Source organism: Corvus hawaiiensis, chromosome 1, assembly GCF_020740725.1.
Source record: "Corvus hawaiiensis isolate bCorHaw1 chromosome 1, bCorHaw1.pri.cur, whole genome shotgun sequence".
Lineage (NCBI taxonomy): Eukaryota > Metazoa > Chordata > Aves > Passeriformes > Corvidae > Corvus > Corvus hawaiiensis.
In genome coordinates this window covers 19,118,157-19,144,530 of record NC_063213.1, presented here as the reverse complement: position 1 = coordinate 19,144,530, position 26,374 = coordinate 19,118,157, and the positions used below count along the sequence as shown (strand labels likewise).

General features: G+C 36.6%; 1 protein-coding gene across 11 annotated transcripts in view; it reads right to left on the bottom strand.

Moving 5' to 3' along the window:
* NEBL (nebulette) overlaps window positions 1-26,374 on the bottom strand; it is a 260,639-nt gene that overhangs the window by 85,650 nt on the left and 148,615 nt on the right. For 3 of the 11 annotated variants that reach the window (XM_048295431.1, XM_048295441.1, XM_048295425.1), the window contains 4 exons: window positions 8,069-8,153; window positions 7,269-7,313; window positions 7,102-7,173; window positions 666-770 (listed from right to left, as the gene is read on the bottom strand). The exons of 2 other annotated variants lie outside the window; for them this stretch is intronic. In XM_048295431.1, coding sequence (XP_048151388.1) covers window positions 666-770; window positions 7,102-7,140 — 144 coding nt within the window. In that variant the 5' untranslated portion in view covers window positions 7,141-7,173; window positions 7,269-7,313; window positions 8,069-8,153. Of the gene's footprint in view, window positions 1-665; window positions 771-7,101; window positions 7,174-7,268; window positions 7,455-8,068; window positions 8,154-26,374 lie in introns of those variants that run through there. 6 more of the 11 variants (XM_048295406.1, XM_048295451.1, XM_048295399.1 and 3 more) reach the window with 4 other exon arrangements.

The following is a 26,374-nucleotide window of genomic DNA, read 5'->3' as shown; positions in this document are numbered from 1 at the left end:
AATCAGAGGTGCAATCCTAGAGCACCTTGTACCTGGAACATGAAGAGCTCGCAGTAAATGCTGCTCTGGCATTTTGGAAGCTGTTGCTCTTTCTTTGCCACCACAGTTGTGTGCATGTGCACATGTCACAGGTATGCAAATATATTTATAGATACATAGATATATATGAGTGCAAGTGCTCAGGCAACCCACAGGTGGCATTGACCTGATGTCTGCCTCAGGCCCCTTGCTGAAGGAGGACAGGGACGGTAACATGGAAACAGTTTCCTTGTCTCCTTCTGTTTGATATCAGGCTGTGAAATCTCCACAGCAGGGAAATTTTCCACAGGTGTAATTTGCAAACCTCATCACTGCAGAAAGTAACATTTCTTTCCTATTCCTCAGTTTATCCACATATAAAATGGGATAGCTAGGACTAGCTCAGAACCATTAATAAAGTATCTTCAAATCCCAAAATAAAAGTGTCATGTAATTCCAAATTATTATTATTATTATTTACATATACAGTATGCACTAATTACAGCCTTTTAAGTCACTTCAGCTTTAAACAGAATTGTTATTTGAAATAAGCCATCCTTCCCCTGCTAAAAATCACAGTATTCAGCTGAAAGAGTTTTTAGGAAGGATAAGAAGCCAAGAAAATTCTTCAGTCTTTTAGATCTTACCTCAGAAATAAAAGCACCGAGGCTTTTCACATGTTTTAGCTGCGGGGTGTCAGGTACAAATATGCACTTGCCTTTAGATTTTTTAAACTCTTCTTTATAGTGTATCTACAAAGAGGAGAAAAAGAAGTTTAATTGTTCTTAAAAACACACACATGGAAAAGTAAACATTGGTTATTTGTATTTATATTTTTTAAATTATTTCTGTTTTATTTTATTCATGGATACTATGCTGAATGGCTTGCAAATACCTCCAGCTGGATCAAATTAAATCATAAAGGGAAGCTACCAGTTCTCACGCACATTACTAGGGCTATGTAAAAGTCACAGAACTCTTTAATAATATAGATGAAAAAGAGAGGATTTTTTTCTCTACATCTAGACCACATTTTCACTACTGTTGTAGATGTTTTAGTATCTCTAAAGAAAGAAGAATCGAATAATTGATCTCCTTGATCCTTGATCTCAAAGGTAAAAATTGTTTAACTTCTAACACAGACCTAGCAAGCACAGAATCTGTATAACATCATCAAATGCCCCTTTATGAATCCAACATGAATAAATTCAGGAGGCCACTGCCAAACCATTGCCTACAAAGAACCCAACAGTCACGACATTCAAGTAATAACAGAATTTCTTTAAGACCAAACAAATTTTAAATTGAGACTTTTTTTTTAAATGTGTACGCACAAAGGAAACCATTTTGGAAAAAAAAAAAACAGAACACCAAAACACTATGACATGTTTAGCAAAAAAAAACCAAACACAAATTTATTTTTTTAAACAACAAACCTTTTTCTTTCAATGGGGCAAACAGTATGGGCAGGTATAATAATCACATGAGTGTTGCTGAAGTCAGAGTTACTGTTTGTATTAGTGAGACTGCAAGAAGGATAAAATCTATGGAGATGGCTAATATGTAGGAACGTTCATTATACAATAACTGCATGAAGAAAGATGGTGAATTATGATGAGATGGACTAAATATTGTTTTAAAGACAGACACTTTACATGGATAGCCTTAGATGTTTTCAGTGACATTTCTTTCTTTGTACAGAGAATTGTTTAGATCAATGTAAATTGAATTATTTAGTATTAAGCTTTCATGGTTATTATCTGCTACCATTTCTCTAACCTCATTTTCACATTCTGCATAACAGCAGCTTGAATTTATGCACTCTAGACTTGCTGACAAGTGCTGACAGAAGCAATATGATCTGCATCTGAGCATTACAGAAATATGCAGCCTTAATATCCTCTTTCTCTGAATCCTTAATGGATATCACAAGTTCTAGTCTATGCTCCTCTACAGGGACTTGGAAAACTTATGAGAAGGATGGCAGCTTACACAGAATCAGCTCCTGTGCTTTCTAAGGTGAACTTTGTGTCCACTGAAAAATGGATTAGATAATGCCAAATTAATCTCAAACTCATGACTACTTAATCCCCACACAGGAGCAATTTTGGTTGATATTGAGCTCATTCACATTTGGACTACTGAAAGGAGTTTGTCACTTCCAAATCATCATCTGCTTCTGTGGATTACAGTCTATACTAAAAAAAACCTTTTGGTAAACAATGGGTATAACATTACTGTGTCATGACTTTACTTAGGGCCTCACAAAGCCAATGGTTCATGTAACCTGTGTGTGACACCATACCCCCAGGTGCTCACAGAGCAACACACGAAAAAGGGCTATTTTATGATAAACATGGGCAGGCACTTACTGTTCAACCTGCTCACATGCATGGGAAGTTTACAGTGCTGACTGTCTACTGGTTGGGTTTGATGGCATTCCCAGTAGAAACTCCTGTAAAGCTGTGACTCTGGCAGAGACAGAGAGTCTTGCTGCTCACAACTTAGATAAATCACCCACAGACATCTGAAAGCTGACTGTAATTATATCCATTTTAATTACAGAGCAATAATTGCATTCAAAAATCAAACATGAAAGCTTCTTAAGGTATGTCTTAACTGGGGGGAATGACAGAACATGACTAGAAGAAACAAAGCTGTTCTGCTGTAGAAGTCATGCTTTCAAAAGAATTGAAAGCAGTAAATGACTAACGCCACCTCCTTAATCCTTAACTGTTCACATTTGTTAGAGTAACCCATAGAAGCCACAAAATGCACACAGTCTCAAACAGGCAATTTAGAGAGAAGAGATAAAAAAATGTTTGGTGAAACTCCGATCCAGCAAACTCCATTCTGCTGCAGTATTGTCCACATTGATTGGAATCAGAAAGATGGAAGATGAAATGGGACAAGTATAATGAACTCATGACACCTGCAGTTACAAAACATATTTAGTGTAAATGATGCCAGCATGATGTTGAAGAGGTTGACTATGATCAAACATAACCAATGGATGGAATGAATACGCAGAGAAGCTAATATTCCTCTCCAAAGTCTGTAGTTAAAAATTCAAATGTCTAAAATACTGAATAGGAAATTTTGCCTGCAAGTGGCTTACTCCCCACCACAAAATACGCTGTTTAGGTTGAGCAGATCTGCTAAGCCTTGTGAAAAAAACAAATAGGAAAAATTTGCAAATGATGGCCTGGAGCCACTGCTCTTTCAATATACTTCTGAAGTTCAACAGCTCACTAAAGGCCCAGTTTTTCATAGTTCTCTCCAGATCCTTTTCTTCTCCCTGACTCATCATAAAACTAAGTCTGACCACAGCACAACTATCCAGTAAAGTAGATTAAAATTCCTAGACAACCACCAAAACAGTAAGCTTCAAGCTGTATTTTTTTCTTAATGGATATTTTATGCAAAGATCAACTTTATAAAACAAGGGCATCCAACCTTTAAGTCGAAGCTTCCTGGTTCACCAAGAAAATTCATCTCACCCATGGCCTGTTCCATCAGCCTTTTTCAGGGGGAAACACAGAAGGAAGACTGTGGGCTAAAGGAAAGACCCCAGTGGTAACAGCTTAATCCAAGCAGCCACCATTCCTTTTATTCAGGAACACATGCTCATCTAACTTTAATACGAATATACTCAAAAAACTATTCTTAATAATCTTATCAATGCTATAACCATGTCAACAGTCACCATGCCAAGATCCACTGTAGAACTGTCATATCTAAAATATCCATTTATGTTTAGAAAAACAACAAAAAGGTCTGAACCTTCTTATCTAGCTTTTATGCTAGAACAAAAGGGAACCTCTTTCCACCAAGAATTCACTTTCCAACCCTACATTTCCTAATCTATAATCTCTCATAAGACTAAGAACTGTGTCAGACCACAGATCCATCTAATACGGAATCCTTTCTCTGTGGCCATAGGAACCTAGAGAAAAGCAAGAGAAAATGGCAGGCATACAGTATTATTACTCCTTAGTATTTTAGTAATCTCCAGCAACTTCAGCATCAAGGTCCTCTTGAGTTAGAGGACTAGTTGTGACTAGTAGTGGTGAATCCAGGGGAACAGCTGCACCCAGAATTAGGTAGTCAAAACCCTGCTGGTTTCACACACTGTTTGGTACACTCTTGACTCTAGGTCTTTTTGGCCTTTGTTTTACAACAGAGACATCCTAAAGCAAAGCTGGACTCTGTGCAAAGACAGATAAACAGCAAGTAGTTCTATTTTTTGCTTTAGAGGAAAAGAAGTGCTGGTACTGCTCATTACCAAAATTCAGCAGAATCTTCAGAAGGCAGAGTGTCTGCCATTCTACCAAAAAGGATTATGATCGTTTGGTCAATTAACTTCTATAATTGTTCCCATCTCTGCTTATAACAGTACTGACAACATCACACCACATAATCAAAACAAAGAAGAGATGAAAATACACCACAAACAAATGGATGAGCTCAACTTCAATGTGGAAGAGAAAAGGCCTGGAGAGGAAGGCAATTCGTATAAATCAAGCACACATGACAGTTTTGAAAACATCTGTGGAATAAAATTGCATAATAGAGGGAGATTAAATGGAATGACTGTTGAGAGAAACAATCCAGGGGGTATCACAGCCACGGAACAAACATCTGCCAACCTCAAATGAAACTGGGGATTTTCTCAAGAACCAGGGCACATAAACACTTCACAACTTCCCCTACGTACAGCTCAAGGCTGGCAATTACAGATGCACCAAGGGCTGCCAATGTAACACTTTTTCAAAACCATATTGCCAAATTAATGTCAGCCTGTAAAGAATGCAGGGCAAGTGTAATACAACCCCAGTATGTCAGGCATGTGCACTCCTGGCTCTGAATTCTGATGGAGGAGTTGTGCTGACAGCTCCACCATGAGAAAAGGACAATCAGCCAGTCTTGTGGTCAGCAAGGACACAGGCTGCTCCCCCAAGGTCATCTGAGGGCCAAACTGCAAGCGGCATAAAACCACTGTACATATAAAATGTACAGATATACACCAATCATAAATCCACACAAACAGTAGTATGTGCAAAGGTTCATACTAAAAAAGATAAGGAATACATAAAAAGTTCTGAATGTCAACAAGTCAAAAATTGAAGGTAAGAATGCAAACTCCTTGCAATTTATTGGCCTCCACAATGAAATGTGCAGGGTGAGGATTTTATACACAGGCACAAAAGACTTCACTGGTCATAAGAAATCCCATTATAGCAAAAATTCTGGGAAACAGAGTTCATATTCTGTGTATATTCCCTTCAAGCCAATGGAGAAAAACCTACTGATTTCATCAGAGGCTGAATAAGGCCCCAAAGCTGGATGTTATTTTTAAACACAGAGCCTCTTTTTTGAAATTAGATTGGTCTGGACCATTATATATTGTTCTTGCTTTGAAAGCATTAATAACACTTTGCCATTATGCCTGACATATCTCAAGGAAAATCTAACACACTTTCAGGCTAAACACATCACAAGTTTTCAGCAAAAGCCTACCTCCCTGAACCATTATAAGTTGTAGAAGCCTGGCTTGACTTAGTTATTCACCTTAGCTCTCAAGCCCCTGCAGAAAATCCAAGAAAATACAGCCACTCCATTTATCCATTAATTAACAGCCACAGCTGACATTACTCCTAATGGGCACACAGCAGAGTAATAATTCCTTTTCAATTAAAGAAAGATTTCTTCAGAATTTTTCAAGAAGTTTTTGCCTTTAAGAACAGCAACCCTGTTTAGAAAGAAGCTGCATGGATGCAGTAAATGTATTTTGGGTCATGTAAGTGCTTCAGGTCCATTTTCATTTTGGCCTTTACATGAGTTGACAGGCACTTAACGCACCATATGCCCTTTTTTCCCAAAGAAAGCATGTGTATATCTATCAGTAAAAATATTATTAATCTCTACTACTTCCTAAAGTAGTTTGGGTTTACAGGGGACTGATCTTGGTAGCTCCTCTTACGGATCTATCCAATTTTCAGCACTCTTTCTGTGAAAATTGAAGTAGAAGGTGTATGGAAAAAGAGGAAACTTTGACCTTGTTAAGTCACACTTTCAAGCCAGCACTGTAACAATTTAGACATCCCAGATACTGTTCTTCTGAATCTAAAAATTAAGATTCTGTGCATTCTATTCCCACTAAATCAACAATCCGAAACTAAATATCAGATTACAACACAACACGAGCCAGACACCACTTTTCGGTTTCTTCAGAACATTTGTTGAACAATTCATTCTCTCCTCAGAAAGGTCAGCTCTCCTGCCAGCCAGCTTTCTCACAGGAGAAGTATCACTCTTTACACCCATGCACATGAAGGGACAAAGTTACTTTTCAGACACACTGTTCCAGAGGGAAACAAAAATAAACTCCCATCAAGGTAAATCTGATGCTGCTACATCGAAGCAATCAGATCTACTCCAACTTAAAATGTCTTGGACCTGATCTATGATATATATAAGATGTTTATGTAACTGATCTACAGTTTTAAAAATCTACAGTAACTAAATCAAGAATTAGCTAGCTAAATAATTTTCAAATATATTCTAGCATTTCCATGGATTTGTCCTATAAGCATAGTCAATAACAATATGTTGAGCAGTTTTGGGCATGTATCAGCACAGAACAAAAGATAACACGCAAAATTCATCTTCTATTTTTAACCTTGCTCCTTACAGCTATGTATACTGGAACCCAGTTTTGTTCAAACCGATTAAACTGCATAGGATTAGGCTACAACCGGAAAAAATACTGCATTTTCCTGATGAAAGCAGCCAAGGTGTTTGCATGGCAGACAGCCTCTGCTCGAGACACACGTTTTGAAACACTGGCCTTTCTAGGGCCTATGCTTCGTACCATCCAAGTGCTCTGAAAAGCTCATTCTTCTGTGGCTGATAATTTACGGTACCAGAGTAATTTGTGCTTTTCTATTATTTTGTGTACTTTTATTATTTGAGCCTTAGATGGGCACATGCTACACTGTGCATCTTTGAGAAAATGTGTATCATAAACCCATTTGAAAAAAGAATGCAAATATGAGGATGCAAATAGTCACCATCACTTACATCACTTATTAATTCACTGCATTTTCGGGCCAGTTCCATATTTCTGTCCTCAATAACAGGCTTGAGGAAGATCTGAAAGAAAAAGGTAATCATTCCAGGCTTATTGTCCTAAAGAGTAAAAATAGAAGGAAATAAGTACTTTTTAAAACTATTGGGGTTTAACTCACCTTTTCTTCTTCTTCCCCATCCTCATTTTCATCCTCTCTGAGATCCTGAATGACAGACACTCGCATTTTAATACTTTGCGGGAAACAATGAAAACTCTTAAAAGGTTCAGTGCTGCAGGAAACAGCTCAGACCCTCCAGCATTCCTGGAATCAATGCTCCATTTGTGTCCTCCACTGCACTTAACCCTACCACAGCTCCTTCCTTATTTAGGCAGTACTTGACAGTCTTTATCTGAACAATTCAGAGTGAGTGAACTGAAAGACATTGCAGATGGCCTTGCTGGCTATCACTCACAGCAGAGCTAATGCTTTCTTACTGATAAAATATAATTAAATTACCTATCCCCAGCAACTGTTTTTAAAATTACTATGAACACAATTAAAATACTGTGATGCAGTTAATTTATAACATAAGTAATTTAGTAAAATTAACAGGATTAAAAGGGGAACATTGACTCTAAGTTTATGGGAAAACTGCCCAATTCTAAGGCATCAGTGACTCCAAAATCAGTTATCACAAAACTTTGTACTGGTCCAATAATAATGCTTCCTGTTTAAAAAAGCACACTATTCTCATTTTCCAGTAGATGCAACTGCTAGTACATTTTTTTCAGAATTACTTCTTTTCCACAAAGCTTATAGAATTCCTTAAATGCTTTCCATGTCATGTCAGCTGCAGGTTAAACCTGTGCATACATACAGACAAGTCTGTATTACAAGTATATACGCCTATGTATTCACACAAACATTATGTTCCTTCACTGTTACAAACTGTCATGGTCTGTAGTCCAAAAACCAACCTTTTTCAGTATGAAGTCACTAGCTCCAGTTGCAATGAAACTGAAAGATATCCTTATGTTGATGGTGCAGTGTCAGTGTTTACTTCTGTAAAACAAGCAAGAAGCTATTACAAGACCAATTGGAGCAACCAGCACTTTAACATCATTTTTCTTTTTAAACTGTAGCTTATATGTTTCTCATTTTGTAGAGGTCATGATTTTGAACTTCATCTAGAAAAGTCATTCACCACCACGCAGCTTTGCAATCAGGCAAAGATACAAGGAATACGTGCTCTTTAAAAAATTCTTTAAAGAATTTTAAGTACATGTGCCCAAACACAATGTTCTTAGAGCTTATTTAACAGCACAGATTCTCTTACAAAAAGAACCATTTCAAAGATGAGAAAAAATACAGCATTTGATTTAGCTAAGGTCTGAAAACCTGAAAAACTAAGTATTAAGAAAAAACTGAGGAACTGCTTTCAGCCTAAAGTAAGAGACAGAACTTTTTATATATAAATAGTACAGTAATCTTCAAGAGTTTCCATTCCACCCTCAAATATAAGCACCTAAATTTCACGTTTAGATGGGCATTGGGGAAGTTCAGATTTAAACCTAGAAGTCTACTTTGTATAGGTGAGAATTGCCTGTGATATATGCTGACTGCTTTTGGCATTCAGGGTGCTTCATCCTGGGGGAAACTAACGGTTTAGTCTTGTAAGGTGAGTATTCACAGTAAAAGGTCTTTTTGAAGATCATGGCTACAGCAAATATATTCCTAAACAGACTCATCCATGATTTTAAGGACCACGCGGTAAGGAGAGAGAGTACCTACAAAAGTGTCAGACAGAAATGCAGCACTAAGGCTTCACTTTGGGATTTTTGTGATAATATTGCCAATACTATATTCCTTCAGTGCAGTTAATTTCCTTTTCCTTCCTACATTTAATAAATGTTTTAAGAGGAGACTTTGAAAAATATTTAAGAGCGTATAGAAAAGTTATTAGTAGCTGTTCATTAGTTTGCTGAACATGGGGAAATCTTTTGCTATTTTTTGCACTGGAAAGCAAATATGGTCAAAAATTACAACACCAAAAGGGACAAAAAAGGGGCAAAAGGGAGGTGTTTGGCTTTTTAACATGCTTTTAACATAATATCTGGTGGGTTTTCAGCAGCTGGACAGACCAAAATTTATATATTAATTCTGGTTTTCCTGCAATGCCTTCTGTGTAATAAATATCTGCAAGATCACTTTTGGTCAGCTCTGAAGTGATCAGACAGTTGGACTACACAGTCACTGGAAGTCCCTTCCAACTGAACAATTCTACTCATTCTGTTCTATTTTATTCTAATATGTGTAACTGCTTTGATAAAATTCATTTTTTCTCATTTTTGCATGATCTGGGTCAGGCATAACTAAGCATTCAAATACCCTGTGCCCCATGTAACTTCCATAATACAAGGATTATAAGACAGCTGTTATAACTCATCATATTAAAGAAAAATACAGTACTCTGCACAAAGAGAGTAAGAGAAAAACAGAGAGTCAACTAACCATGCACAAGTTATTCAAAATTCCACTTTTCACATAAAAGATGCAGCACGATACTATATTATTAAATATTCTGTTGTTCTTTTCTTTCTCTGCCTCTCTCTCATGGTTCTTTTACTCAGTTTGGATTGAAATGCAGGAGACGTGGAGTTTTTCTTCAGACTTAGATGTTTATTATTTCTTATCTATATTACAGCTGCACAGAGTGTGCCTCTAAGTTAACAAGGTGAAAATGGCCCACGAGTGCTGCCTTCCAAGGTCTTTTAAAGCCCAAACCACCCAATTATGGAATGCCAACTAATTTATTTTTACCTATAATCCAATACCTAATCATTCATGTTCTGCACTGTGGGTTTTTTGAACCAATACTAGATCACCCAGGCTTGTGAGGAAGAAGGAAGAAGAAAGAACTAACCTACACCCAAAATCCTCCATCTTGTTACATGTACATTACTATATCCCAGAAACCTAAATTTTCTACATCTCTACATATTCCACCCAGTGATATAACAAACTTCTTTTCAATTACACAGCAACAATCTCAGTGCTATCACATAATCTGGGAAGCCTTTCCCAAGGCCTCAAGTCAAATGCAGTGTGCTTTTGAGGATCACTGCCTGTCAGCACTGAAAGACTGACATTCTCTGAACCCAGGGTTCCAACACTACATGACACACTGTCTCACTTTTTTTCACCCTCCTCAAAACACTGAATACTATCAGAAAACATTCACTGTGCAATAAAGCAAGCCTGAAAATTTAATATATCCAGATATAATTCAGGGAAGAATTTGTTAGGACTGTTTAAGGGTTGCACGGTTTAGAAGGGCACTATGATTCAATTAGCAGCCTGCAGGTCAAGAAGAATCGTAAAAAGGCTTGGGTGGGAAGGGACTTGAAAGATAATCCATTTCCAGTCCCCCTGCCATGGGCAAAGGTGCCACCCACTAAATCAGACTGCTCAGGGCCCCATCCAACCTGGCCTTGCTCAAGTGGTCTTGAACACTTGCAGGCACGGGAAAGAAGCTTTAGCTACTTCTATAAGAGGTAATAAATAATCTAGAATCAGCAGGAATATTTGGCATTGCAAATGTTTGTGTACATTTCCAATATTTTTAAAATTACTATAAAAAAACTAAATCTAATCTGAATAAAGACCTAGTTAAAATGTTGAGATGTACATCCCCAAAACAATTATAAATTATGTTGTACTAAACATTACTTTTCACCTGCAAAACCTGCAATTTTACCAAAACCACCAAACTGTTACTTCTGAATCATTTTCCACTTTATATAATGAAATAATTCATAGTCTTTTGTTCTGGCATGAAACAGCACAGATTAAACAAAATCCAATTGTATAGAATTTTAAGAAAACACTGTAATAGAGTGCTAAGCTGTGTATCCACAACATTTATATGCACACAGGGCATGGCAAAAATAGAATTTCTTATTGCTTTATAGATATTTTAAAATTAGTACAAAGCAGAAAAATGGGTTCTTCAGGGAAGTACACAACATGTACTAATTCAAATTTTTAAGAAAATGCTGCATAGCTCCACATTTCTACTTCCACACACCTGCACGGACATTTCACATCTTAGTTCAAATTTAGCCTAGATTGTTTACAGAAGCACTGTACCTGCAATACACAACCTTTGCTTATGCTGTGAAAGGAGACATTTCAGTCTCCCAACACTCAGAGCCATCATTCCATGTGTCAGAGTACTATTTTTTGTCACAGAACATTATTCAAGTACTTGATGTAAACACGTATCTACTGAGGAGGCAGAAGAGGAAGAAATGTGGGGCACAAATGAGCCCAAATCCCCATGAGTACAAGTTGGTCCAGAGTGTGAATACTTCAGGTGCACAGCTGGGCAGATTCCCCACTTTGATCACACACAGCTGAGTCCACATCTGGCCAAAGCTCCACCATCTCCTTGTCCCTTTATCAGTCTTTCAAGAAATACATTTCGGAATTTTTAGCCCAGAAAGTTAAAAGTTTTCATCTTGTTTTGGCCCTGATACACATAACAATTTAGCCGTGAATCTCAGTTCTGTCCCTGAACAAACAATACCTCTGAACTTTTTTGGCATAATCCTTAAAAGCCTTCTGATATGCAATACCTCTATGTACTGCTGGTCTGAAAGGACCAGTCTACCGCTTCACAGAACAGCAGAACCTGTGTTTGTAAAGATACCAGAAACCTCACAATCTCAAACCCATTTAATGAAGAGTTCCTCATGGTGTACTTGAACGCAGGCTGCAAATTAAGGACCAAAGTATTTCAGTGTGAAATCTGCACAGCACTATACTGAGATGCATATACATTATGAATATACTCCATTCAATTCTGGACTGGAAACCTAACAAGAGCAGAGGTAAAGGTAGTGTTTTAGCTATCCTATTTCCAATTAGTTAAAAATCAACCCACAGACATCCCTGAAATTAAAATGTTATATTCTGTTCTTACTGGACAGACACAGACATCACTGAAATAGCTACAATTAATTCGACATAGCACAGATGGTGGTGTCTTTTCAAAAAGCACACAAGGCATTTTGAAGTGCTGAGACTCAATTACTTCTCTTTTCTAGAAATACTCTGACTGGAAGTTCCTAGAAGCCCTGCATAAGGAAGTTCATAATTAGGCTATCAGCACCACAGTCACAAACAGAAAAATGCGAGGAATCCCAGCCTGCCTGTTTTAATCTCCCTGAACACGAAACACCAACTCACATTTACTAGAGAAATTCAAGAGATGACTCTATTTAGAGAAAAAAACAAGAGTTTGTATCTGTCAGATCATTAACACTGCACTCATCATCAGCAGTTCAAAACCTGCAAATATCGCATGGCTCTAAGATAGGATTTTCGTTCAATAAAAGTTATTTTATTTAATGTTTTGGTAAAGCAGAGAGTGGCAATGTTCTTTTTAAAAACAAATACAAATGAGATGTTAGAATTCTGACTTCAGAATCCCAGAAAACCTAATGAATTTTCAATGCCTAATAAATACAGAAACATAGACATTTTTTGTAAACTCACACTCTCAGGCGCTGTCTAGCCCAACTGGATTTTGATGTCAGAGCATTTCAGATGTCTGTATGGTACACAACTAGTTTCACATAATAATACCCAATCCAATCCAGACACCAGAAGCCATGTAACCTGAGTTAATAAACTCTTTCCCATACAACTCATTATCCTGAGAAATGAACTCCTTCAGAAGGGAGAGTATTTATCAGGGTACAAGGCTGCACCATGCAGATGTACCCTTAGCTGTGATCAGGAGCAATACATTAAAGCAAACCAAAATAAGCCATTAAAATAACCCCAAAACCTCCACTTCATTTTTCTACCAATGTTCATAATTGCCTACTATGTTTGCACAATACTTTTTAAGCCTCAAAACAGTATTTTCCAGGTGGGATACACAGTTCTAGCTGCATTTTCCTAGTTTTTCATTTGTCAAGAAATTAAATACTCAACGATAAAGGAATCTGATTTTTCCACCCTCTCAATATTTTCAGTTTAACCAGAAGCCTGAAAAATCTATGCCTCCTACAGCTCCTTTTGCAAGCTGATGGATCAGGAGCTGAGATGCCACATTTGACTGCACTGCAACTGTTTAATCCACTCCACCTGACTGCTGTGGCATTTCCCTTTCTTCTTTCATAAAGCCCCTTTCCCCTTACTCAAGTGTTCACCTAGGTATGGCAGTCCAGCAGAGCTAACAGCTCTGGGGCAAAGCAGATGAGCTCTTCAGCACTCCCAACACTTACTAGCACATTACAACAATGAATAGTCAGGATATTTTTTCCTATTCCCCACAAAATGTGGAGCCCCAGTGCTCCTGTGTGCTGAATGGCCAAGAGCCCCGCAGCTGGTGCCCTGTGACCAGTGGAGAGCAATACACTTCTGACCTTTCCCTCTGCTCTGCAACTTGTGGCTCAGATTTCATAAGACTGTTCTACAGAAGATGACTAGAAAACAAAATTATTATCTGACTGGGTTACTGTGTGAGGTATCCATAAAAGCAAAATGATATTCAGCAGAAAAGGGAGTTACGGCTGTTCTCTTAATGCAGAAAAGTTTGGATAAAAGATCAAAGCTCTCCATTCACAAAATTTTCATTTTATCCAAAACTAAATCCTAAGAAAGAAAGAGACAGGAATATATAAAGTTTGGAAATTTTATTTTTCTATAAACCACAGCTCAAATCATTAATGATTGTAGGTGAAAGGTATTAAGCCAGTAATAAACAAGTTTCATTTTGCCACAAGAAATGCTAAAAATCTAAGGATATCTCCTTTTTCCTTTCAGTGACTATACATTCATATACAGCTTACTGTAATCTGAAATAATAGAAAATATACATTTATCTTATATAAATATTCTTAGTTCCTAGCCATACAGATTGGGCATGTTTGCTTGCCAGGAATTTTTCTTGTGGCATTACTTTGAATTCAACTGCCTGAACTGACAGAATCTCCTGGCGCAAGAAGAGAAAATTGCACATTTCCTATAAATTTAATTTTCAATCTATATCCCTCACTTAATGAATGTATTTTTCTAGAAACTAAAGCCACAGTGGTTTATTTTACTTGTATTTGAGTTTTTTCTTCTACATAGTCTTGTACTTGTATTTTAGCAGTCCTGATACTGTAACTCTCTGGACAGAAAAAAACCAATACTGTAAGTAACAATATCTTCAAAAAAAACCTTTAAAACTTTACTATTGTGGAACACTTCGTGTTACTCCGATTCTCAGATAAGTTAAATTTGCATCAAATTGCTACAGACAGCTAACTCTAGACCAAAACCTACGTTCTTCATTGACAGTTCTTTAAAATAATAGTTTTAAAATATCAGAATAGTCTTCAGAAAACTCCCCAAAAGATCAAACCAAAGAGGTCAGGATGGGAAAAGAAATTTAAAGAATACTTTTGAGGTAATGGAAGTCACTTGTTCAATGATGAAAAATGTATTTAAGTGACTTCATTTTTAAAAGAGAAGTAATTTTGAGTCATAAATAATTGATGCAGAAGGTATATTTTGAAGTAACTCCAGGAACTAAAAGACAAAAATAAAACTTTATTTATGCAAAACATACAGCACTTTTATTGTGCTTAAAATTACCGGTTCTTAAATCTCATTTGGAGGAAAAAAAAAAAATTTACCTTTTTTTTCTACATCGTGAATTGTGCCCATAGTAAGATTTTAACAAAATAACAAGTTACCCACACTTTGTGTCCAGGAGTGCTTAAATCTGCATTGTCACAGTCAAGCTGCTCTTTCAGCCTACTGTTCCATGCATGATAGGTTAAGACAAAGATACACAAGAGCTCTGCTATGAATTTAGCACTGTATTAGAAAACAAAGCACATAATATATAAAATCCACATTCAGAATAGAACCACAGTTTTGAGACAGAGAGTTTATAAAGACTGATGGATGGCTCATTCTTTCTAAAGAACTGATGTCAAAATAATCTACTTGAATAGAGTGAATATTAATTTTTAAGTGGTTATAAGAGTCTGCAGGGGATTAGGAAATAAAACTGTTAATAACCCTGTATTGAAAAGTATCTTTTAACAGAGAACCCTGTACTATGGGGTCTCTGGACAGCCTAATCTTGTAATTGTGTTCATGGCTGTAATTGAGGAGAGCAACTTACAACTTCTTAAGCATTGACTACAGTGTTGAAGAAAATACACTAAAAATACAATAGCTGGCAATAATAAGTCACAGGAATGTTAGATCCTTATGTACAGTCTATTTAACAATGATATACACAAGTTTCCATGACAACAGTGACAAGATGAAAAAACATCTTCCTCATTCCCTGAAAAATACTTTTCTGCTTATATCATTGATGAAGTGGCAAGTATCTAATTTAAAAATATTTTTATATTCAAAGAAATGCAGATCATCTTTTTAAAGGATTTAATTAAATAACTGAACCGGATTAGAATTGTTTATGATCTGATTTTTTAGTCTTTTAAAAGAAGTTATATCAAACTTTATCTTTTATTTTAGTCATGGTCCATAGTTGAGCTGCAAAATTTCAGATTAAAAGTTTTTTACCCCCAGGGAAATCTCTTTTGCACGGATCAAATAAAAACTGATCTAACCATTTCCAAATAAACAGTGAAGATTTCAGCAAAAGAATGTCTATTTTTAAATTGGCTTAATTTTGCTCCATCATTCACAAAAAAATAAGAAAAATTAAATAAAGCAGTTATGTTTTATCAGTTACTTAATTTGCTTTTGCATTAGAGCACTATCTTACTTCTAGTCTGAATTGTTTTCTTCAAACCAGTAGTGGACATAAAACTGGAATTTCTTGGTTCAGCTATTCTTTAGTCACTCCTGTGACCTGGTTACTCTTGGAAACAAGCAATTCCAATGACAACAGTGGAATTTAAATTTGGGAGTTATCTCAATACTGACACTTCTAGGTGAACATACTTCTCAATTTATTAAGAACATTCATAATACTTATTAAAATGTCAGTTCTCATATTTTACTGTAAGAAAAATAGCTCCTATAAATAAATAATAAAAATTTAGCCCTACCATTCTCTTCATATAACACAGTATATCTAAATTACCACTTAAAAAAGCACACTGAATTACAATTCTTCAAATCAAAGAAGGCTAATGCCTGCACTATGTGAAACCCCACACGTGTAAGCACCTCCTGAGAGAAGAAAGGCAAAAGAAATAATATAGCAATGTTTTGTACACTACAAATTATCCAGAAATACCATCTTTGGATTTGATCACTTGTTGCTGTTAGTAACATTTAAGAGCAATAAATACTTTTAACTCATACAGCTTCCTGTGGATAATTTTTAAAGAATTTTATAAATAGAGGGATAAAGCCTTGATTGAATATACAGACACAGAGCAAGCCAAGTTCTCTCCCTGTCCTCAGGCATTTGAGGACTAGGCTGGAGTCAGGCTTAAGTAAGAACAGCCATGGATAAGTAAGCCTGACCAAAAAACCTGCTCCTGATCATACTGCTGATTCATGGCCAATTGACAATCACGGTATGAACAGAGGTTTGAGAGGTGCAGCAGACTTGATTTGAGGAACAAACTGTCTTAAGTCTCCTTTGAACATCTGGAATTTTGTGAAGAGGATAAATAGCTACTGGTCTGGGCTGCTCCTTGCTACGTACCTGAAGATATACGATAATTCCATCATTCTGTTTTACAAGGGGGAGAGCAGGGAGCCATGAGGCAAAGCAGCATCTCCACAGTAAGAAAGGAAGCCTGCAATCAATCAAGATTTCTTGACTCCCAGCCCTACAGTTTTAATGCTGATACTGTAGAGCTTCTCAACAGGATTTTTCCTGGCTCTTTTTCAGTGATATTTCTGTTAAGTCATTTCCAGCATAAATTAACTCTTAACTTATAATACTCTATTCACAGCATTGAAGATTGGGGGATTTTTCTAGAACACCTTGCTATCTGTTAAATAAATGTTAGTGTTAACATAGCCTAAAATATAAGAAAGGAAAAAGTAGGAGGAGATCAGAACACAGAGCAGTTCTTTCATTTAGGACCTTACACTAAATTACAATTAGTAAGCGATTGGGTTAATGTGCAGAATAGAGTTAGAATAACAGCGTAGTTACTTGTTATGCAAATTAATTTCAATGTCTGTTCAGTTATCAGTAGTAACTATTCAGCTTGAAAAAAGCAAGATAACCTCACTGAAATTTTGCATATAGAGAGAGAAAATACCATGCCCTTTCCTGGTCATCTGATGTCTAAATTAAAGTTATATGAAGATGTTTTTATGTTGAATTCAAAAGAAGAGGTGATAATAAAAAGTTATTTTCAACTCTAGTTGGGTAAGTTTCTATTTAAATTGCATTCTTGTAAATATTTATTCATTCTTTTACATTCATAAACCATTGCCAGAGAATTAATTATGTCAGGGCCTAAGGCCTAGCTTTGAAGAGCTTTTAGTCTTTTTATCTCTTTGAGGATCTCACGGGAAGTCTAAGCCTGCTTTCAGCATGAAAACCTCCAAAGCCTGAGGCTGCCTCTGGAAGAATTATATTTGCCTTAAGGTCTGTGGTAAATGTATTTTGGCAGCTTTACACTATAGCTAAAGAAATTTCTCAATCTCATCAGGAAAGTGTACGCAATAATGATAATCTGTAATACAAAACTGCAAACCCCAGGGGCGGGAAGTGCCTAATCTTACATACACGGATGCTATTCTACAGCCCCAGAGGTAACTACACATTTCACTTACTTTCAACAATTTTAAACCATCTCTTTGCAAAATGAAGATGCAGCTATAATATGCTCTGTGTAGACATTCAAAATATGTCAGACTCAGCTTCTGCAAGCTTATATTTAAATCCTAGGATACTAGCATCCAGTAGTGCACAGTACTTGACTAATGCTACCCACAGGGATTTTTTAAGATGTTAGAAATTTCTACAGCTAAAAATCAAGCTGAGGTAAAAAATGAGTATCAGAGCACAAGTCATGTTAATCTCATGTTGGTTGTAAAGCTAATAATGAGTTTAATCTCATTGTTTCACCATCATTAAACATACAAACAGCCTTTGGAGCAGCAGACAGAACTCAGACACCCAGCCCTTAGTGTGTGATAACCACAGGACTCAGCCAGAGAGCCTTGCCCCCTCAGGAGACCCTGCTCTGGCTCATGAACATTCTGTTCTTGTCTACACCAGGGTACAGCTTCAGCAACATACCCATCAGTTCAATTGCAGAACTTTTACAGACCCAGAAGCTTTTCTGAACAGTATTTGGATAGCATCATAATGATATAGAGGCAGATGGAGATATCATATATCAGACTAGCAGCATTTAAAGTCTAATTAAGGGACTAAAATATAAAAAGTTTACATTAATGCTCATGAACTTTGCTAGATAATTTTTTTTTAAATAAAAGCTCCTATTTTTGTAATTAAAGTTTTATATTGTTGTTAGCCACTTTCAAAAAGGACAACAACTTGTCGGACATGAAACTGTTAAAGATCTTAAAACAGAGAATAAATAATTACCATTTTGTCCAGACCAAGTCTAGAGAAGTGACTCTAGACTCAGCTTTTAAGAAGCTTAGAGTCACTTCAAGGACAGAACTCTTTAATCTTAGAAAGTTTTCAAAAATCCTTAAACAAGAAAATATACATAAGTAAACTGAAGAAAATAACTAAGTATTTCAAGTCTGTACACATGTAAAATGACTCTGAATGATACACTCTCTGTCTCATCTTGAGACAAAATATTAAAATTTGCTTTCATAAACTTCAATTAGATTTTTCTTTGGAGGCCTGCTTCTTTCTGCATCTTAACTGCAAAATCATTATCTCACCTTAATTTTATAGATGTACAGATACAAGTTATGCAAGCAGATAAATGGATTTTTTTCATATGTAGAAATCTAGGTGAACTTCCATGTTGTCCAACTTAATCACTTTTGTTACGTAAAATTTGGCTTGTTTCTACTTTCTGCTCAAGTCTATCAGTCTTTGCTATTTTGCTTTCATTTGAAAAGCAGTGAACTTCTGTTGTTACATCTGGTGTAAAATAACTTCCAAACAATGTAAGAATATGGACATTCCTCATGGATTTTCTGTCCATTAAATTATAATCCATTCTGCTGGAGAGTCAAATTAATGATATGCTTTTATTCACCACTCATTCCCTGTATTCTAGCCACAGAAGAAAGGATTGTTTAAAAATAAACATGTTCTATGTTCTATAAAAAACCAACAACAATTTTCTTCCAATGTAGATATTCATTATCTTTCCATCAATGAGGACAAGACAACTAATCCCTAAGGGTCCTGTTCTACCAAATCAGAATTATGTTTAACAGCAAATACATGAGAAATTCTCTGCCATACACAATTCTCATGTAGGAATATGGCAGAAACCATAAATAGTACAAAATATTACAGGGTCTCAGCACTCACTAAATAACTATTCCCAAGCAATGTAAAACAGCATAACTGGCATCTGCATTATTATTATGTTTGCAGAGACAATAGCCTAGTCGCTTTCTCTTTTTCAAGATCTTTATTTTAGTCAAAAGCATGGATGTTTACTTGTACAATGCAAAGATATTGCTAAAATTACAGTTTAGCATGTATTCTTTACTCAGTTTACCACTACCTGAGTTCTTTTACAGGCTATGCTGAATTGAAGTTTACTGCTTTCAGTAATTCATTACAAAATAATCTTATTCATGAAAAGGAAATCTCTTTATTAACAGGTCCATTTCATGCAAGCCTTGAGACAGCTCACTCACAGATACAATAGCTTATATGTATTGATTACCAATGGAATCATTATAGGTATTCTAGAGTTAAAAATGGGGGGTTTGGAGCTGGTAAGAGCTTGCAAAACAGGCTAAAGTTAGCAGAACTTTAAAATCAATTAGGTATAAATAGAAGATTAGAAAATTAAGTAAATTTCAGTCTAGAAGTAAAATCCAAGTTTCCTCCTTTTACAAGATCTGCTATCCACAGTACAGTTTAGTTTATTGCACTCTGAATTGCAGATTGTACTCTGCCAAAAAAGGTAATTTACTCATTGGTATGGAAAAAATCTATTCATATATTCTCCATCCATGGGAACAAATAACTTGGAATAGAAAAATTTTCCTCTATAACCTGTTATATACTGAAATATGCATTATTTGTCTTGATTCAAATATAAACAGAAGATGACAAAAGGTTTTCACACCTTTGCTCATTATGAAAGAAAAAATATAGTGTTTCAGTCAAATTATGCCAAATATTGTCTGCCAGCATTTAAGACTCAGATGCAGAAAATAAGATGCAAAAATCTCTTCTATGTCACTCATTGGAAAAATCAAAGATAGTGTATATCCTGGTTTTAATCAGACAACCCTGTGTTTTTCCACATGGTTTCTCAGTTTCCCATCACCTCTTTTCAGGACACCTAGATGTCCTAGTCTTTCATTTAATAAATAGAAAACCAATTTTTTTGTATTTTTAAATAAATAAGAAGTTTTTATTGAAAACATATCAGCCATGGAGAATTTGTTCTGCCTTTTGCTGGGCAGTCCAGTGCAATATGTGTTCAGAATGATGGTCTCTGTTTGGAATCAAGAGAAAAATGGAGTGAGAATTGACACTAGTAAAGTTCTTTTGTTCTGAGTGAATAATATTAATGACTTCTGCTCAGTCTTTCATCAAAAATTCATTCGGAGTCCTATGCTATTGGAAAATATGCTCCACTTGGAGAGACAAACTCTTGTTATTGCTGAATCTGAAGCTGGCAACAGCTATCACAATGCACATTTTTAAAGCGCATCTTTATCTTCTGGATAAATCTTTCATAGGGTAAACTTAAATCACATGCCTTCCATACCTCAACTTCTGATTTTGGAAAAGTCTCTTTGCGTCTCTACTCCTAAACTCAATTGGAAAAATACAAAATAAACACATTTTAAGACATTAATGATTGTGGATGGCAAACAAAATAGTGCATTAAAAGAAAGAATGCACAGATACAAAAATCTAGAAAACAAAATATTTCATAACCAGGGGCAGTTCTCAGCTCAGCCGTATAGCTTTCTGTCAATAATTTTAGACACAGTATTGCAAGAAATTTAACTGAAATTTAATTTTCAACCGTATTTTTATGTATCCTTCCACTGACTTTTTTAAATTTCCAAATTCAACTGCAAGGACAGACTTTTCCTCTCAGGTGAAATGGCTTGTTAAATGATGTGTTTACATGAGGCTATGTATTTTGTGTATAGATGTTAATTCCTTTCAGTATTCTATCTGCTTTAGCTCCATATTTTTTCCAGATACAAAAACATTTTTGTGGGGAACTGGGAAAAAGGATGTTTATTTTTCCTACAGATAGCTGTAGCCACATGATTTTCTCCATACCACTGTGGCTTCTCTTTCTTTTTTCCAACATCTATTCACCAGCGGTGCTTGGCTGCACAAAGTCCCTACGATCATTTCAAATTTATGGAAGAAACAAACAGAAGAAAAAGCTGGCAGCACAGAACATTCATTCTTCTTCCAAAATTTAAAGCTGAACACATTTGTGAGAATAAGGCACTGTTGGATACTTTCAGTAACATGTTCTTGTTCAGTTAAAAATGTTTTTTACTTAAATCCTACAGCCAGATTTCATTTACTGAGGACTGCTGCCACAGTGTGTGCTTTGCACAGGACGTGGTACGAGAAAGCAGTTCAAGATGTCAGAGTGACTGTTATGCTTGCTCTGCCTCTGCCCTCCCATGCTGCCTCCGATCTCCAGATACCCTAAACTATGCTAAGTTCCTCCTGGCCAGAACAAAAGATCCTCAAGCTTCACACTTCCCCTTCCCCAAGTCTGCTCAGTCTGAACACAGCTTATGGCTGTGCCATACCAGCCCATGCTCAGACATTGCTGCAGCTCCACACAATTCAGAGATAGCTTTGATAAGACCATCCACACAGAAAACACAGTGTATCCCATGACACTGCAAATCAGAGCTGATCTGATGCATCACAGCAGGGACATCAGAAGCGTGCCGCCTTCACTAGTGTGGGGCTTCTGTGACAAGGAGATGAAGAGGGTGAAGGGAAAGAATGGTCAGCTCTCACAAAACTATCAAGATGAAGACAACCACAGTGAAAACTGCAAACAACACTTTTCTAGTGTTCCCACGGGCTAACCTTGTGTTTGTTCCTGCATCAACCTCATTCCTTTCCTGCTGCTATTCTCCTTCCATAGGTGCTACATGTACAAGTCTCCTTAAAACTGTGCTGCAGCACACTCCCTCTGGGCATGTGAGAGTTTAAAGACTTCAAGCTTAACAATTTCTTTTTGTATCAATTATTCTCCAGTGCAAAGCCAACCAGGTTAGTTTAATTCCACTGTTTTCTGGTCAATGTCCTTTTTCAGATTGGCCCTACCAAACAGATGCTGGCATACAGTAAGACAACTACTCCTACAATGAATGTATGTGGCCATGACCAGAGCAGGCTACCTTACAAAAAAACTGAAGTCATACTTTTCTACATCATAAAACAAAGCCAACACTACTAAGAAAGATATGAAGCAGCCAACATTCATTTTCAAATTAAATCTACAAATGATTGTAAGTACACAAAAAGCAGATGCGTTCGATCTGGAGATCTCAGCTTTACAATCCTCAGGTAAGAGCTCTACTTTAAGCACCAAGAAAAACCCCTTCACAAAAGCAGTGTAAAATGAAAATACACCTCTCCAGAAAATTTACACATTGTATAGAACTTAAAAAGGTCAACTTTCAAATCAGTTTATATAAAATGACACAAAATCAATTATAAGAATTAAAAAACATTCTTCTGGTAAGGAGTCAGAGGAACAATAGGGCCCAAGCAGGAAGTTTATGGCAGATACTTTTGATGGCCCAAGATAAGCCAAGTTTTTTTAGAAGCTGGAATGAACTTCATGATTCAGATTTTTAATTGAAGGTCAGTCCTGGATACACAATCACGGGGTGGAAAGACAAGAGTTGGAAATTGACAATACAACAAATACAGTAGTTAGGTTATTAAAAATATTAAAATATTATACATAAAAACTTCTGAATGTGATTTAGAACTGTATCACCACACATATAGTATTTACTGAGGATGCCAAGACAAACTGAAATTTGACATTTCCTACCTAACCTTACAAGTGTATGTCAGTGTATTCACAGTAACTTTTTCTTTACTATTTTGTATGTAGTTTATTTTCACAAAAGCTAAGAAAGCAGGAATTCCTGTACTGACACTCACATGGCCTCCATCCAGGTTGCAGCATTTAAACCCATCACACAGATCTCTGCCTCCTAAACTAACAAACTAAGAACAGACTTTCATGTCCCCTGCCACACATCTCAGTCTGCCAGTCTTACCAGGCTCAAAATAGCCCCCTGTCAAAGTTAATAGTTATGTTACATCTTTCCCCAAACACTAATGGTTCTTTACAAGATTGGGATAATCTCCTTGTCCAGGTTGTCCTTTCCTCCATTTTCACTGAAAAATAGCTTGTCCCAATTGCGATACTCTTCTTTTTCAACTTTCTTCAGTCCTCTACAGTTTCCCACAGTTTGTTTTCTGTCTCCCTTATACAGGAATCACCTGTAGACTGTTGAGGCATTGATGGTATGGAAGGGAAAAATTCCATATTCCTGTCTAAGATATTTCAGTTTGGTCCAATATGCAGTAGTCCAACATCCAGCAGTAGTCCAACATCCAGCAGAAAATGGGGAGGAAGTTCTGAGGACCTGTTAAATAGCAAATTATAGCCATGCTACATTCCTAAAGCAAATTAGACACAGATCAATAGACAAACACTCATCCATCATATAAATCCTCCTCCTCTCCTACCTAATTTCTTTTCTAACAACAATAGCAAATGCAGCTGAAAAAAAACCTAAGTTATTAAATAAAATAGGTAATTTATTAAAATATAAGCAAAGATATATATATGTTTTCCTTAGCTTTGAAAGAGCTGTTCCAGGATGACAACTGGCATGGACATTTTAAGTTCCACATAGCAAAGGCAGACAAAAGTAAACATTTAGAATAGAAAGTATTTGGCAAACAATGCAACAGACAGTTTCATCAGGTCTAAAAGCAAAACCTGTGCCTCAGAGTTCATCTTTGAACAGTAGCACTACTACTACTACTACTACTACTTTGAACAGCAGTATTGGGAAGTACTGCTGAAAAGTTACTGTACTTGGTGGAGAAACTATACAAAGAAAGAAGGGAGAGTTACCAGCAATGGAAACAGATAACTGTAGCAAAACTAGACTAAAAATGAGAAATCACAAACTACCAATTACTTTTGACATGGAAATGGTACACAGCCACCACTACTGAAGGGATATACTGCTTTCATCTGTATCCACAGACTCACAGAATATTCTGAGTTGGAAGGGACCCAAAAGAATCACCAACATCCATCTCCCAGCCTTGCACAGGACCAGTCCCAAGAGTTACATCATGTGCCTGAGAGCATTGTCCAAATGCTTCTTGAACTCTGTCAGGCTTGCTGTTGTGACCACTTCCCTGGGGAGCCTCTTCCAGAGCCCAATCACCCTCTGGGGGAAGAATCCAACCTAAACCTCCCCTGACAGAACCTCAGACCATTCCCTTGGGTCCTGTCACTGTGCACCACAGAGAAGAGATCAGTGCCTGCCCCTCCTCTTCCCCTCACAAGGAAACTGTACACCGCAATGAGGTCTCCCCTCAGTCTCCTCCAGGCTGAACAGACCAAGAGACCTCAGTCACTCTTCACACGGCTTCCCCTCAAGGCCCTTCACCACCTTCACTGCCCTCCTTTGAACTGTAACAGTTTAATATCTTTCTCGTGGTGCCCAAAACTTCACACAATATTCAAGGTGACAGTATTGTTGATTTTAGAAGTGAACTTGCTTATCGTTGTTCTGAACAAACACAGTAAACTAAATTTTATTACTTTACATGCATTCAAACACACAAATAAAATTAGTATTTGTCTTCAGTTCTCACTGAGTTACAGACATGATGACTCAAGTCTGTTCCTATCCAAACCAGTATACCCAATAGTAATACATGTTGTTTAGGATGAACTGTTGCTTCCAATGGAAATGAAATCTTGGCAAGTACTGTGACTTCATTCAAGATTCTTTAGTAAATCACATGAAATCTTGGAGAGAATAAAAGTAAACTCTTTTATCACTGGGTATATTGAAATATAATAGGAAAGAATGACACTGAGATTTAGGGGTATTTCATTTATCACACTGTACTCATAAACAGAAAGAACCTCAAAAGGTACCTTTTCTTGTTAACAACATGCTTGTTCTCAATTTAAACCAATAAAATGAAGATTGCATTTCTGGTCACATTTGGTGCTTCCTGGGTACATCCTATTACAATGCACAAATGCAGCATTAGGACAGAAATAGACCAGAGTAACATTAATCTAATTCGAACCCAAGAGCTCTTTTATTTCTTGCTCCAGTTCTTTTTCTCCACTTCCTTTCTGAATCTTTCATTAACTACTCTATTTTTTCTTTCTGTCCATTAAAAAAAAAATCAAGTGTAAAAGTTATGAATCAAGAATGTCACCAGACCACCACAGTATCTGTGGATATGGTTAATCTTCCTACTTTGGCACTCCTGTTTCTCTAATTTTGTTTATATTCTTCTTAATTGATATCATATATCTGGCTGAATTTTAAACTATGCTTCCAGATTTTACTGGAGCATTGATGAGTGGTCCTGATCTGCCATTATGTCTCCACTGTGCTAGATTCTAAGAGCTGCCAAAACTTCCTTCCCCCAAACACCTTATATTCTGAATCCCAGTTTATGTCCATGTTTATCAAATCCTGAACGTCACCACTTTTCTGTTCTCAACTCTGTAATTGTTTTGCACAACTTGGGTTCTGCTAAGAATAAACACGAAAGTGTAATAATTCATTTAAATTCCTGTAGTTTTCCTTGTCACAGGATGCCAACTCCTCTGATGTTGGAACCCTGAGTTCTGAGAATTTCAGCCTTTCAGTGCTGACAGACAGTGATCCTCAGAAGCGCACTGCATTTGACCTGAAGCCTTGGGAAAGGCTTCCTAAATTGTGTGATAACACTGAGGTTGTTACTGTGTAATTAAAGTTATATCACTGGGTGGAATATGTAGAGATGTAGAAAATTTGGTTTATGGGATATATGTAACAATATGGAGGATTTGGGGTGTGGATTTGTTCTTCTTCTTTTC